Genomic DNA, 16,416 nt, shown 5'->3' on the forward strand with positions numbered 1-16,416 from the left:
ACATTACATTTAAGTCATTTAGCAGACGCTCTTACCCTGGAAGGAGAGAGAGAGTAGCTATAATATTACCCTGGAAGGAGAGAGAGAGTAGTTATAATTTTACACTGGAAGGGGATAGAGAGTAGCTATAATATTACCCTGGAAGGAGAGAGAGAGTAGTTATAATATTACCCTGGAAGGGGAAAGAGAGTAGCTATAATATTACCCTGGAAGGAGAGAGAGAGTAGTTATAATATTACCCTGGAAGGAGAGAGAGAGTAGTTATAATATTACCCTGGAAGGAGAGAGAGAGTAGTTATAATATTACCCTGGAAGGGGATAGAGAGTAGTTATAATATTACCCTGGAAGGAGAGAGAGTAGCTATAATATTACCCTGGAAGGGGATAGAGAGTAGTTATAATATTACCCTGGAAGGAGAGAGAGAGTAGCTATAATATTACCCTGGAATGGGATAGAGAGTAGCTATAATATTACCCTGGAAGGGGATAGAGAGTAGTTATAATATTACCCTGGAAGGGGATAGAGAGTAGCTATAATATTACCCTGGAAGGAGAGAGAGAGTAGTTATAATATTACCCTGGAAGGAGAGAGAGAGTAGTTATAATATTACCCTGGAAGGGGATAGAGAGTAGTTATAATATTACCCTGGAAGGGGATAGAGAGTAGTTATAATATTACCCTGGAAGGAGAGAGAGAGTAGCTATAATATTACCCTGGAATGGGATAGAGAGTAGTTATAATATTACCCTGGAAGGAGAGAGAGAAGTTATAATATTACCCTGGAATGGGATAGAGAGTAGTTATAATATTACCCTGGAAGGAGAGAGAGAGTAGTTATAATATTACCCTGGAAGGGGATAGAGAGTAGTTATAATATTACCCTGGAAGGAGAGAGAGAGTAGCTATAATATTACCCTGGAAGGAGAGAGAGAGTAGTTATAATATTACCCTGGAAGGAGAGAGAGAGTAGCTATAATATTACCCTGGAATGGGATAGAGAGAAGTTATAATATTACCCTGGAAGGGGATAGAGAGTAGCTATAATATTACCCTGGAAGGGGGGATAGAGAGTAGTTATAATATTACCCTGGAAGGAGAGAGAGAGTAGTTATAATATTACCCTGGAAGGAGAGAGAGAGTAGTTATAATATTACCCTGGAAGGGGATAGAGAGTAGTTATAATATTACCCTGGAAGGAGAGAGAGAGTAGCTATAATATTACCCTGGAATGGGATAGAGAGTAGTTATAATTTTACACTGGAAGGGGATAGAGAGTAGTTATAATATTACCCTGGAAGGAGAGAGAGAGTAGCTATAATATTACCCTGGAATGGGATAGAGAGTAGTTATAATATTACCCTGGAAGGGGATAGAGAGTAGCTATAATATTACCCTGAAAGGGGATAGAGAGTAGTTATAATATTACCCTGGAAGGGGATAGAGAGTAGCTATAATATTACCCTGGAAGGGGATAGAGAGTAGCTATAATATTACCCTGGAAGGGGATAGAGAGTAGTTATAATATTACCCTGGAAGGAGAGAGAGAGTAGCTATAATTTTACCCTGGAAGGAGAGAGAGAAGTTATAATATTACCCTGGAAGGAGAGAGAGAGTAGCTATAATATTACCCTGGAAGGAGAGAGAGAGTAGTTATAATATTACCCTGGAAGGAGAGAGAGTAGCTATAATATTACCCTGGAAGGGGATAGAGAGTAGTTATAATATTACCCTGGAAGGGGATAGAGAGTAGCTATAATATTACCCTGGAAGGAGAGAGAGAGTAGTTATAATATTACCCTGGAAGGAGAGAGAGTAGCTATAATATTACCCTGGAAGGGGATAGAGAGTAGTTATAATATTACCCTGGAAGGAGAGAGAGAGTAGCTATAATATTACCCTGGAAGGAGAGAGAGAGTAGCTATAATATTACCCTGGAAGGAGAGAGAGAGTAGTTATAATATTACCCTGGAATGGGATAGAGAGTAGTTATAATTTTACCCTGGAATGGGATAGAGAGTAGTTATAATTTTACACTGGAAGGGGATAGAGAGTAGCTATAATATTACCCTGGAAGGAGAGAGAGAGTAGTTATAATTTTACACTGGAAGGGGATAGAGAGTAGCTATAATATTACCCTGGAAGGGGAGAGAGAGTAGCTATAATATTACCCTGGAAGGAGAGAGAGAGTAGTTATAATATTACCCTGGAAGGAGAGAGAGAGTAGCTATAATATTACCCTGGAATGGGATAGAGAGTAGTTATAATTTTACCCTGCAATGGGATAGAGAGTAGTTATAATTTTACACTGGAAGGGGATAGAGAGTAGCTATAATATTACCCTGGAAGGAGAGAGAGAGTAGTTATAATTTTACACTGGAAGGGGATAGAGAGTAGCTATAATATTACCCTGGAAGGGGAGAGAGAGTAGCTATAATATTACCCTGGAAGGAGAGAGAGAGTAGTTATAATATTACCCTGGAAGGAGAGAGAGAGTAGCTATAATATTACCCTGGAATGGGATAGAGAGTAGTTATAATTTTACACTGGAAGGGGATAGAGAGTAGCTATAATATTACCCTGGAAGGGGAGAGAGAGTAGCTATAATATTACCCTGGAAGGAGAGAGAGAGTAGTTATAATATTACCCTGGAAGGAGAGAGAGAGTAGCTATAATATTACCCTGGAATGGGATAGAGAGTAGTTATAATTTTACACTGGAAGGGGATAGAGAGTAGCTATAATATTACCCTGGAAGGAGAGAGAGAGTCATTATAATATTACCCTGGAAGGAGAGAGAGAGTAGTTATCATATTACCCTGGAAGGAGAGAGAGTAGCTATAATATTACCCTGGAAGGAGAGAGAGTGTAGCTATTTGTCTTCATGAATAAACATCTACCCTATGAAGTCTTACAGAAGAACATACACAGACCTTGTTGAATAAACATGTTGCCTTGCAGTGCGCTATATAGGGCTCAGGTCTGAAGAAGTGCACTATATAGGGCTCAGGTCTGAAGTAGTGCACTATATAGGGCTCAGGTCTGAAGTAGTGCACTATATAGGGCTCAGGTCTGAAGTAGTGCACTATATAGGGCTCAGGTCTGAAGTAGTGCACTATATAGGGCTCAGGTCTGAAGTAGTGCACTATATAGGGCTCAGGTCTGAAGTAGTGCACTATATAGGGCTCAGGTCTGAAGTAGTGCACTATATAGGGCTCAGGTCTGAAGTAGTGCACTATATAGGGCTCAGGTCTGAAGTAGTGCACTATATAGGGCTCAGGTCTGAAGTAGTGCACTATATAGGGCTCAGGTTTGAAGTAGTGCACTATATAGGGCTCTGGTCTAAAGTGGTGCACTATGTAAGGCTCTGGTCTAAAGTAGTGCACTATATAGGGCTTTGGTCTAAAGTGGTGCACTATATAGGGCTCTGGTCTAAAGTAGTGCACTATATAGGGTTCTGGTCTAAAGTGGTGCACTATATAAGGCTCTGGTCTAAAGTAGTGCACTATTATATAGGGCTCTGGTCTAAAGTGGTGCACTATATAGGGCTCTGGTCTAAAGTAGTGCACGATATAGAGCTCTGGTCTAAAGTAGTGCACTGTATAGAGTTCTACAATGTGTTTTTCTGGAATTTTTTTCTAATTTTGTCTGTCATAGTTGAAGTGTACCTATGATGAAAATTACAGTCCTCTCTCATCTTTTTAAGTGGGAGAACTTGCACAATTGGTGGCTGACTAAATTATTTTTTGCCCCACTGTATCTATTCCCTCTCTGTGTGTATCTATTCCCTCTCTGTGTATATCTATTCCGTCTCTGTGTATATCTATTCCCTCTGTGTATATCTATTCCCTCTGTGTATATCTATTCCCTCTGTGTATATCTATTCCCCCTGTGTGTATATTTATTCCCTCTGTGTATATCTATTCCCTCTGTGTATATATATTCCCTCTGTGTATAGCTATTCCCTGTGTGTATCTATTCCCTCTGTGTGTATCTATTCCCTCTGTGTGTATATCTATTCCCTCTGTGTATATCTATTCCTTCTGTGTGTATATCTATTCCCTCTGTGTATATATATTCCCTCTGTGTGTATATTTATTCCCTTTATGTGTATCTATTCCCTCTATGTGTATATCTATTCCTTCTGTGTGTATATCTATTCCATCTGTGTGTATATCTATTCCCTCTGTGTGTATATCTATTCCCTCTATGTGTATATCTATTCCCTCTGTGTGTATATCTATTCCCTCTGTGTGTATATTTATTCCCTCTATGTGTATACCTATTTCTGTGTATTCCCTCTTTCCTTCTCTAACTGTGGCTTATCTGGCAGGGGAAATGAGGATCCCACTGCGTGTATGGCACCCTATTCCATATTTAGTACACTACCTTTGACCAGAGCTATATGGGAACGACATAGGGAACAGGGTGTAATTTGTTCCGCAAACACAGAGATTGAAGCTGACTGCTGAAGGCATGTTGTCCTGAAGATGCACGGGGCCTCATCTCTCTCTGGCTCAGGGACTTTCAAGGCTAAGCTACAGTATAAGGCCTACTGTGTCCCTGGCTCTCTCTACTCCACACATAGAGCACCAGTACTAATGTTGCCTGGTGCTAGAGGGCTCTAATAGCAACACTCTAGAGCACTCTATAGCTACATTCCAGTAGATTCCGGAACACTCTATAACACTCCGCCTCTCACATGTTGTGTTCTGAAGGACATGTGAAGACCGAGAAGGTGAGAAATATAATAACAGAAAGAGGAGGTAGATGACACAGTGTTATAAATGCATGCTTAGTGTAACTATCTTACCGTACAAGATTCTGGACAGTATATTAAAAAAGGTAGATAAGAACCATGCATGATACGATGTCTTTATTGTACGATCATGACATGGTATTCTGGTGACTGTTCACACCTGCTCACTATATGGCTCACAACCAAACATGCTAGACTTTTCAAACCGGCTTTAGATCACCATCCGGGATAGCTTCATCGTATCTAAGTGACACTATTACATCAACAGTGTTTTTTTCCCCAGGTAGGCCAGTTGAGAACAAGTTTTAATTTACAACTGTGACCTGGCCAAGATAAAGCAAAGCAGTGCGACAAAAACAACAACACAGAGTTACACATAGGAATAAACAAACATACAGTCAATAACATTATAGACAGTCTGTATACAGTGTGTGGTAATGGAGTAAGGAGGTAAGGCAATAAATAGACCAATAGTAGCAAAGTAATTACCGTTGACCGCTGAGCCTCATCGTTAACCACAGAGGTATAGACCTGTAGCATGAACACTACCTTCTGAAAGTCCCTCAATGTGCTTCTGCACCTTGCAACTAACGGCTTGCTGTGGCATTTTACACTACGATGTGGATGTGCAGTCACTCACTGACGAGACCAAACCCACACTCATACCACCCCCTCATTAACTCCAGACTCAGTTTGGATTGGTCGGAAAAACGTTCCAGGCACTGTGACAACACTATAGAGGATTCCACCGCCGTCATCCAAAAATAGAAAGATCTAGAAGAGAGAGGCAGCACAAAGATTTTAACGTGTGTGTGTGTGTGTGCGTGTGCGTGTGTGTGTGTGCGTGCGTGCGAGCGAGCGCCAGACTGAGAATATTTTGAGAGCTTCCGACATTGAAGCCATTTAAAATATTTATGACTTACTCACTTTATATAAAGGTTATGATTCATTGACTTGATTCATACTTAATAGACTCACTCACCTCACTTTATATAAAGGTTATGATTCATTGACTTGATTCATACTTAATAGACTCACTCACCTCACTTTACATAACAAGGGTTGAGTGGATTCATACTTAATTGTGAGAAAAAAAATTCAAATCTATTTCACACATCACACACAAGTCAACACCATCCAACAAGATCTCACAGTCTCGTCAAAATGAGATGTTCAGCCACGTTCTCCTGCTGCTCTGTATCGTTCCATTTCTCCAAACGTCAACTTTCAAAGTTAAAGGTTAAGTTTAGGCACTCATTCCAAATGGTTAAGGGTTTGGGATAGGGTTGAAACCAGAAATAAAAACCAGTGTCCACAACCGGGATCAAACACCCAGCCTTCTGATCCCAAGCCTACTTGATGCTAATAGCGCTCACTTTGCCCCTAGTGGCTGGTTTTGAAGGCATTTCCTGACATCCTCAGGACATGGATAGTTGTCCAATTTCGTCGCCCACAAGTGGTACATCTTGCTGTTTGAACATCAGAGAGGGCAATGGGAGAAAAATACAGAGACTGTTGACTGTATTCAATGGGAGTAAAATACAGAGACTGTTGACTGTATTCAATGGGAGAAAAATACAGAGACTGTTGACTGTATTCAATGGGAGAAAAATACAGAGACTGTTGACTGTATTCAATGGGAGACAAATACAGAGACTGTTGACTATTCAATGGGGGAAAAATACAGAGACTGTTGACTATTCAATGGGGGAAAAATACAGAGACTGTTGACTATTCAATGGGGGAAAAATACAGAGACTGTTGACTGTATTCAATGGGGGAAAAATACAGAGACTGTTGACTATTCAATGGGGGAAAAATACAGAGACTGTTGACTGTATTCAATGGGGGAAAAATACAGAGACTGTTGACTGTATTCAATGGGAGAAACATACAGAGACTCTTGACTGTATATAATGGGAGAAAAATCAGAGACTTCGTTTTCTCTGTTTCGATGGAAACCAGTGATCCCTGTTTGCAATCTACCTGGCCTGGCTATCACTCAACAACAACTATGTTAATTAATACCTGGTGTCTGACTAATACTAGATTACTACAGTATATTGAGGTCTAATTATTAATGTCTGGTGTCTGACTAATACTAGGTTACTACAGTATATTGAGGTCTAATTATTAATGTCTGGTGTCTGACTGATACTAGGTTACTACAGTATATTGAGGTCTAATTATTAATGTCTGGTGTCTGACTGATACTAGGTTACTACAGTATATTGAGGTCTAATTATTAATGTCTGGTGTCTGACTGATACTAGGTTACTACAGTATATTGAGGTCTAATTAGTAATGTCTGGTGTCTGACTAATACTAGGTTACTACAGTATATTGAGGTCTAATTATTCATGTCTGGTGTCTGACTAATACTAGGTTACTACAGTATATTGAGGTCTAATTAGTAATGTCTGGTGTCTGACTAATACTAGGTTACTACAGTATATTGAGGTCTAATTATTAATGTCTGGTGTCTGACTAATACTAGGTTACTACAGTATATTGAGGTCTAATTAGTAATGTCTGGTGTCTGACTAATACTAGGTTACTACAGTATATTGAGGTCTAATTATTAATGTCTGGTGTCTGACTAATACTAGGTTACTACAGTATATTGAGGTCTAATTATTAATGTCTGGTGTCTGACTAATACTAGGTTACTACAGTATATTGAGGTCTAATTATTAATGTCTGGTGTCTGACTAATACTAGGTTACTACAGTATATTGAGGTCTAATTATTAATGTCTGGTGTCTGACTAATACTAGGTTACTACAGTATATTGAGGTCTAATTATTAATGTCTGGTGTCTGACTAATACTAGGTTACTACAGTATATTGAGGTCTAATTATTAATGTCTGGTGTCTGACTAATACTAGGTTACTACAGTATATTGAGGTCTAATTAGTAATGTCTGGTGTCTGAATGATACTAGATTACTACGGTATATTCAGGTCTAATTAGTAATGTCTGGTGTCTGACTGATACTAGATTACTACGGTATATTCAGGTCTAATTAGTAATGTCTGGTGTCTGACTGATACTAGATTACTACGGTATATTCAGGTCTAATTAGTAATGTCTGGTGTCTGACTGATGCTAGGTTACTACAGTATATATATTGAGGTCTAATTAGTCATGTCTGGTGTCTGACTGATACTAGGTTACTACAGTATATATATATTGAGGTCTAATTAGTAATGTCTGTTGTCTGACTGATACTAGATTACTACGGTATATTCAGGTCTAATTAGTAATGTCTGGTGTCTGACTGATACTAGGTTACTACAGTATATATATTGAGGTCTAATTAGTAATGTCTGGTGTCTGACTGATGCTAGGTTACTACAGTATATTGAGGTCTAATTAGTAATGTCTGGTGTCTGACTGATACTAGATTACTACGGTATATTCAGGTCTAATTAGTAATGTCTGGTGTCTGACTGATACTAGGTTACTACAGTATATATATATTGAGGTCTAATTAGTAATGTCTGGTGTCTGACTGATACTAGATTACTACGGTATATTGAGGTCTAATTAGTAATGTCTGGTGTCTGACTGATACTAGGTTACTACAGTATATATATTGAGGTCTAATTAGTAATGTCTGGTGTCTGACTGATACTAGGTTACTACAGTATATATATTGAGGTCTAATTAGTAATGTCTGGTGTCTGACTGATGCTAGGTTACTACGGTATATTCAGGTCTAATTAGTAATGTCTGGTGTCTGACTGATACTAGATTACTACGGTATATTCAGGTCTAATTAGTAATGTCTGGTGTCTGACTGATACTAGGTTACTACAGTATATATATATTGAGGTCTAATTAGTAATGTCTGGTGTCTGACTGATACTAGATTACTACGGTATATTCAGGTCTAATTAGTAATGTCTGGTGTCTGACTGATACTAGGTTACTACAGTATATATATTGAGGTCTAATTAGTAATGTCTGGTGTCTGACTGATGCTAGGTTACTACAGTATATTGAGGTCTAATTAGTAATGTCTGGTGTCTGACTGATACTAGATTACTACGGTATATTCAGGTCTAATTAGTAATGTCTGGTGTCTGACTGATACTAGGTTACTACAGTATATATATATTGAGGTCTAATTAGTAATGTCTGGTGTCTGACTGATACTAGGTTACTACAGTATATATATATTGAGGTCTAATTAGTAATGTCTGGTGTCTGACTGATACTAGGTTACTACAGTATATATATTGAGGTCTAATTAGTAATGTCTGGTGTCTGACTGATACTAGGTTACTACGGTATATTCAGGTCTAATTAAGAAAGAGAGACAGACAGAAAGAGGTGGAAAGTCTTGGAAGTATACAGTTACATTTATAAAAACATGAACATTTGAAAGGATTTACTTGTGAAATATTTTATATTCTTTTAACACTTTTCAGTTACAACAATAATAATAATATCAATGGGAGCGTACACAACTCTACTGAAATATGTCACCCTAGTTAGTTACTAAAACAATTCATAAAAGGATGTGTAATTGAAGATAATTAACACATTTGAATTGACAGACTACATTTTCCTTTTGTCTGCTGTATAACAAGAGGAATATGCTGACACACACCCAAAAACTGTTTTGTAGAGGTTCTGATTAACGGAGAGTAAGCTATGAAAAGAAAGTCACACACTAATTATGTTTCCAAACATTTAGTAGGTACAGCAACCGTAGGTATACAGTACACCCTGTATGACAAACATGTCTCCCCCCCCATTGCTGTTTGGTCTACGTTTGACTTGTGACATCGACACTGAAGCTGACATTGACGACGCATTGTGCCATCACACTCGAAGAACGTGCCATCACACTTGAAGAACGTGCCATCACACTTGAAGAACGTGCCATCACACTCGAAGAACGTGCCATCGCGCCATCACACTCGAAGAACGCGCCATCACACTCGAAGAACGCGCCATCACACTCGAAGAACGCGCCATCACACTCTAAGAATGTGCCATCACACTCTAAGAATGTGCCATCACACTCTAAGAATGTGCCATCATACTCTAAGAATGTGCCATCATACTCTAAGAATGTGCCATCATACTCTAAGAATGTGCCATCATACTCTAAGAATGTGCCATCATACTCTAAGAATGTGCTATCATACTCTAAGAATGTGCCATCATACTCTAAGAATGTGCCATCATACTCTAAGAATGTGCTATCATACTCTAAGAATGTGCTATCATACTCTAAGAATGTGCCATCATACTCTAAGAATGTGCTATCATACTCTAGCGATATCCGATAAAAGATTGATCATCCGTCAGGTATTCAGAATGTCTTCTTCACACCTTCACTCACATTAAAATCACTGTCTACCGAACCGTCAAGGCAGTTTCTTTAACAAGAGTTTCTCTTTGTCAGGGAGAATATTCTGTACTTTACAAGTCATATAGTTTACAAGTCATATTACTAGTTGATCCATTGATTATTACTGGTACAAGTTTAGCCTTTTCAGATAATTAGTGTTTCTTGGTATTGGAGATGATTCTCAAGCTTTATTTGACCTACTGAGGTACTGTTGGTTGAAGTTGTGAGGTTGTTGTTGATATGCAGACTTGCCCTGAGGGTATACCTGAATATTACCCCATACCACTTAACCATTCACACACTTTCTTCTGTTACTGTGGTTATAGTTGCTGTGGGTACAATTACTGTTCAGTCCTACTACAGTCAATTCCTAAAATACAACTGGTGTGACTGTACTGACGACACTAACCAGTGATTTTGCACTTACAAGAGGTGCACTTATCAGGAATCAACTGTACTACAACATTCCCTCAAAAATATGCACAATATCCATGTCCTATACTGTTGTTTAGCTGCTAGAGTTTTGGGAGAATGTCGTTCTTTGGCTGGTAATGGCGTAAACCTCTCTCCTTCTCATGGGTGTACACATTACAGTCAATGAAAGCTACCAAATATCAAAGAGCTTAAAAGTGGAATACTGAACTGAATAGAAGAGTTTGGGATAGATAGAGTAAAAACACACTCCAATGAGAAAAGGGATTGTCCTTCATTGATGTAAACCAGTTTCAGAAGAGGGCTAAGAGCCAAAACGCTGTGGGCTTTCAATAACAATCGTATCCCTGTAAAAATGATACCGTTTGAAGAAAGTAAAAAACAGAGAGGCGGTATAAAAACCAAGATGAGAGGAGGAGGAAGAGTACGAGGATGGGTAGGAGAGGTTCTGTGGACATTGTGATGTAACACTTCACATCTCCTCTGGTCTTCCAGGCATGGGCCATGGGCCATTAGAATTCTCAACACTCCATCGAACAATCAAATAACACACTTCAACCACCCTATTCCCCATGTAGTGCACTACTTTTGACCAGGGCCTGCATAGGGCTTTGGTCAAAAGTAGTGCACTATATAGAGGATAGGGTGCCATTTCCGACAAACCCTCACCCTGTACTAAAACCACTCTGTACTAAAACCATTTATTTCTCTTTCTTGCAGTCAAACACACAACTTGATCTTTTCCCCTTGTTTGTTAGCTTTGACTCTCGGACAAGACCCAGCATTGTTTTTCTAGCATTAAGGATCCCCTCTAGAATGCAAATACCTGGGTTGTCCTAAAGAATATATACATGAACAGCTCGAGAGGATATTGATGGTCCATATAGATCTTCTTTTACCTTATAAGGAGTTCTTTTTTGTGAGACAAGGTGGCATCATGTAAGCTGGTTGTCTTCACAAGCAGAGACTTAACAAAAGGTGAGGCGTTATCTTTACAAGAAAAACATAATCATTTTTTTATTTTACCTTTCTTTAACTAGGCAAGTCAGTTAAGAACAAGTTCTTATTTTTCAATGACGGCCTAGGAACAGTGGGTTAACTACCTGTTCAGGGGCAGAACGACAGATATTCACCGTGTCAGCTCGGGGATTCGATCTTGCAACCTTTCAGTTACTAGTCCAACGCTCTAACCACTAGGCAACCTGCCGCCTCTACACTCTAACCACTAGGCAACCTGCCGCCTCTACACTCTAACCACTAGGCAACCTGCCGCCTCTACACTCTAACCACTAGGCAACCTGCCACCCCATTTGAATGGTAAACGTGAACGGCCCCTTTCCCAACAGTTTGGTCTCAGACATATAAGGAAAATAAGAAGAGGGGAAGAAGGAAATGAAAGACATTTCGTTTTGTGTGACACTTTGCTCTTGTTTGTGCCCGGCTGGCCACTCTCTCTCTCTCTCATTCCTCTAGGCTGCTTAGATGTCACATTATTTGGCCATTATAGTTCAGAGGAGTAGGAGGGTCTGTTGGAGAGATTCAGAACAAAATAGTACTTCAATCTAGGCCCTTTTCCAATTGGCCCCTCCAGCCTGCTAAAGGTACAGACCAGGCAGGACCTGAACTGGACTAAACAAGCTCTTTTACACACAGCATTGTGCTTCACCAAGGCAGATACTACATACAAGAGGAAGGACAGTACATGGAGGGTGGGGAGGGGGGAGCAGTCTCTGTAGGATGGTTAGGGGGGCTGTGGTCAGGTCTCTGAGGCTTGGTGCTGGGGCAATGGTTGGGTTATAGCTGGATCAGGAGAGGGGACCGCAGAGGTGGTAAGGATTACAGCTGATGGGTGAGAGAGAAATATGGAGAGAGGGGACGGCTGGTTGGAGGCAGGGGTGCTTGAAGCAGGAATCCAGGGCTGGGGGCTAGGGAGCACTAAGGGGGCCAAAGAGCCAGGGGGCAGGGGATGGGGGGCAGGGGCTGGGGTCCAGGAGGCAAGGGAATAATTGATGGATCCAGGGATGCAAGGGGACCCAGGACTGGATACAGGGAGACGAGGGGATCCAGGACTGGATACAGGGAGACGAGGGAATCCAGGGATGCAAGGGGACCCAGGACTGGATACAGGGAGACGAGGGGACCCAGGACTGGATACAGGGAGACAAGGGGATCCAGGGAGACGAGGGGACCCAGGACTGGATACAGGGAGACGAGGGGACCCAGGACTGGATACAGGGAGACGAGGGGATCCAGGACTGGATACAGGGAGACGAGGGGATCCAGGACTGGATACAGGGAGACGAGGGGATCCAGGACTGGATACAGGGAGACGAGGGGATCCAGGACTGGATACAGGGAGATGAGGGGATCCAGGACTGGATACAGGGAGACGAGGGGACCCAGGACTGGATACAGGGAGACAAGGGGACCCAGGACTGGATACAGGGAGACCCAGGACTGGATACAGGGAGACGAGGGGATCCAGGACTGGATACAGGGAGACGAGGGGATCCAGGACTGGATACAGGGAGACGAGGGGATCCAGGACTGGATACAGGGAGACGAGGGGACCCAGGACTGGATACAGGGAGACGAGGGGATCCAGGGATGCAAGGGGACCCAGGACTGGATACAGGGAGACGAGGGGATCCAGGGATGCAAGGGGACCCAGGACTGGATACAGGGAGACGAGGGGATCCAGGGATGCAAGGGGACCCAGGACTGGATACAGGGAGACGAGGGGACCCAGGACTGGATACAGGGAGACGAGGGTACCCAGGACTGGATACAGGGAGACGAGGGTAGAGGAGGCTGGATGCTGGGGACCACTAGGGGGACCGGGGACCAGGGCTGATGATGACCTCACTCACGGTAGAACACGTATTCAGTGTAGCTGGTCCAGATCTTGTCGTCCGTCTGCTCGTGAGCGAAGGCGCAGGTCCCCGTGGAGTTACAGGCCACCATGTGAAACCCGGCGTCTGCCAGCTTGTCAAAGGCCTGCTCCAGGAAGGTGAATTTGAGGTAGTAGCGTGACGTGTAGCGCTCTGGGGGTCGGTCCGGGTCCCGGCTCTCGTTCAGCGTCTCCCCAAACACCTCTTTTGCCAGCGACGTCTTGCCACAGACCATAATGCGAGCAACACGTCTGAACTTGGCGTCGGTCTGGCTGTCGCGCCCCAATGTATAGGAGCCGCGATAACCGATGGTGATGAATCCCGAGCGTTTACCGTCTCCACTGGGGACCAGACTGGCGCAGGCGGCAGTGCCCAACGAGGCCAGGTTGCGCCCGGTGTCGATGCCCGGCGAGGAGTCCTCCGGGTCACTCTGACACCCCTCGTCGCCCAGCGAGTTCTGCTTGCTGAGTTTGGGCGCCAGGATCTTTATGAGCTCAGGTAGGTTGAAGAACTCAGCCTCCCGCTGCAGGCGACTCCGCTCTGGGAAGTGGTCAGGGAGCACCAGCTGCTGATCTCTCATGTAGTCCAGAATATACCGGAACAGGAAACCATCCCGGTCCACGAAGAAACGGCCCTTGGTGTCCCTTGCCAGCCCTTTGGTGGATTTCCTGCTAAACATCTCCCACAGGAGAGAGTCTGGTACGCTGACGAGGGTTGAGTAGCGAGTGATGTACACCTGGCCGCCCACGTTCAGCTCTACTATCTCAGGGAAGATGACTGCTTCCCCTAAAGGAATGCTGGGGGTGTTATCGGGCAGAGCCATGGCTATGGTCGTTCTGTTACAGAGAACTCTGCAACCCTCCTCCTACTGTCACCTTGCTAGTGAGGTGGGGAGATTTGTTTCCAAGTTATAGCCTACAACTGTACACAGCAGCTCAGAATAGGTTACTTGCGTTCATATGAAATGCATTTGAATTGAAATAAATGGGTTTTCTGTTGTCAAAATGAACAAAAGGGTATTTCTGAAACCCTAAAGGTGATCAGCTGATAAAAAGGGTTTAACTACAGCAGCGCACTATTCCTAAAAGACCAAGCAATCACCTAAACTGCAGTTATATCATCTCAGGCCGTTAATAGCCAAACTTGACAACACGAAGGCATCTATTCTAACTACAGGTAGCTAAAACACCTTGTGTCCATGTCCTTTACGCGTAAACCAATGGAATATCCTGAATATTGCACCCGAGGATTGAAACAAAATAGCCTACCAAAATCCGTTCACGCTTGTATTTCTCAACGAGTCTTGTCTATATATGGAGAACAGTCCGGAATGGATAATAGCTCACAGCAGTCCTGGATCGTTTCCTCTTATTTCGCCCGATTGTCTTGACGCAAAAATACAAAAGGTGGAACTTCAGTGCAATCCATAATTGGAGGTGTCGGTTGGAGTACAGGATCAGGAATAGCCAATAAATGAAGCAGAATTCCCAGACGAAATGCGAGCTAGAGACGTGAACAAAAACAACTCTAGTCGTGCCATCGCCGAGGGGACGACGCTGTCTTTCATTCGGTAGGTTTTCTCCTCCCGTAGTAATAGCCACTCTCTTATGCCATCCCGGAGAGCTCTGCTGCTGCAAAAAAGTACCGTAAATAATCAGCCCCGTTAAACCCCACCTACCTGCCGATGACGCGCTCGAGCTTTGCCCCGACCCGGGTCAGTGTTTATATTATGCAAAACTAACAGTTTCACTTACAGCTATAAACACAAAGGCAGATTTGTGATTGTTTAGATGATTCATCAAATGGAATTATGGAGATGATTCATCATTTGGTGTCATGTCATTTCTGTCATGAGCCATATAGCAAAGCAATTGAGATGTCAATTTGATTTGCAATGTCAATTTAAATTAATTTGTCCCTTTTGAACATCAACTGTGAATAGTATAGTCAACAGGGGTGTAAATGACCAACTAGGGGTCCTTAGAATTGTCATTAACGGTCCTTATAATAACACTCAGATCCCTATAATAAAATAGGACAGCAGCGACACCTATCGGATATAACTACAACTACAACAATGGCAAATACCCAAGACTAAATACAAAACATTGAGCACTCCGTAAAAACGTTAGATATAATTTGAATTCCAAATCAATTTGAAAAAAAATCTAAATTGCATTGTAATTAAGATCACTTTATTGGTCGATTGCACACAAGGTCCAACCAAAATTTGACTTCCGCTATTAACCCAACCCCTCTGAAAGACACACACATATACCGTTTTTTTGGAGGAGAGGTGCGGGGGCTGCCAGACTGGGTGCCCAGGGAGCTGTTGTAGTGGGGGGTTAAGTGCCTTGTTCAAGGGCACAAAAGCAAGCAATGGTAGCTAGGATTTGATACCAGCAACCCTTTGGTAGCCTGCTCACTTCCCAACTTTTCCTGTCTGACCCGGGATTAGAACAGGTAACCCTCCTGCTGCTGGCTCACCCCTCTTACCACTAGGCTACATGCCCTCGCCTCTCTTACCACTAGGCTACATGCGCTCGCCTCTCTTACCACTAGGCTACATGCCCTCGCCTCTCTTACCACTAGGCTACATGCCCTCGCCTCTCTTACCACTAGGCTACATGCCCTCGCCTCTCTTACCACTAGGCTACATGCCCTCGCCTCTCCTACCACTAGGCTACATGCCTCGCCTCTCTTACCACTAGGCTACATGCCTCTCTTACCACTAGGCTACATGCCTCGCCTCTCTTACCACTAGGCTACATGCCCTCGCCCTCTTACCACTAGGCTACATGCCCTCGCCTCTCTTACCACTAGGCTACATGCCCTCGCCTCTACCACTAGGCTACATGCGCTGCCTCTCTACCACTAGGCTACATGCGCTCGCCTCTCTTACCACTAGGCTACATGCGCTCACCTCTCCTACCACTAGGCTACATGCCCTCGCCTCTCTTACCACTAG

At 42.6% G+C, this 16,416-nt stretch overlaps 1 protein-coding gene across 2 annotated transcripts in view; it reads right to left on the bottom strand.

Annotated features, from left to right (window-relative positions):
• LOC115118346 (BTB/POZ domain-containing protein KCTD12-like) overlaps nt 1-15,133 on the bottom strand; it is a 37,625-nt gene extending 22,492 nt beyond the window's left edge. The window contains exon 1 of one of the 2 annotated variants that reach the window (XR_010463896.1): nt 5,246-7,018. Coding sequence is in view for 1 of the 2 variants with exons in the window: in XM_029646940.2 (XP_029502800.1) it covers nt 13,428-14,271 (844 nt within the window). In the remaining variant the exon portion in view is untranslated. Of the gene's footprint in view, nt 1-5,245; nt 7,019-13,427 lie in introns of those variants that run through there. The other variant, XM_029646940.2, reaches the window with a different exon arrangement.
• Nucleotides 15,134-16,416: the final 1,283 nt, after the last annotated feature.

The sequence above is a fragment of the Oncorhynchus nerka genome, linkage group LG5, assembly GCF_034236695.1.
Source record: "Oncorhynchus nerka isolate Pitt River linkage group LG5, Oner_Uvic_2.0, whole genome shotgun sequence".
NCBI classification, from domain to species: domain Eukaryota; kingdom Metazoa; phylum Chordata; class Actinopteri; order Salmoniformes; family Salmonidae; genus Oncorhynchus; species Oncorhynchus nerka.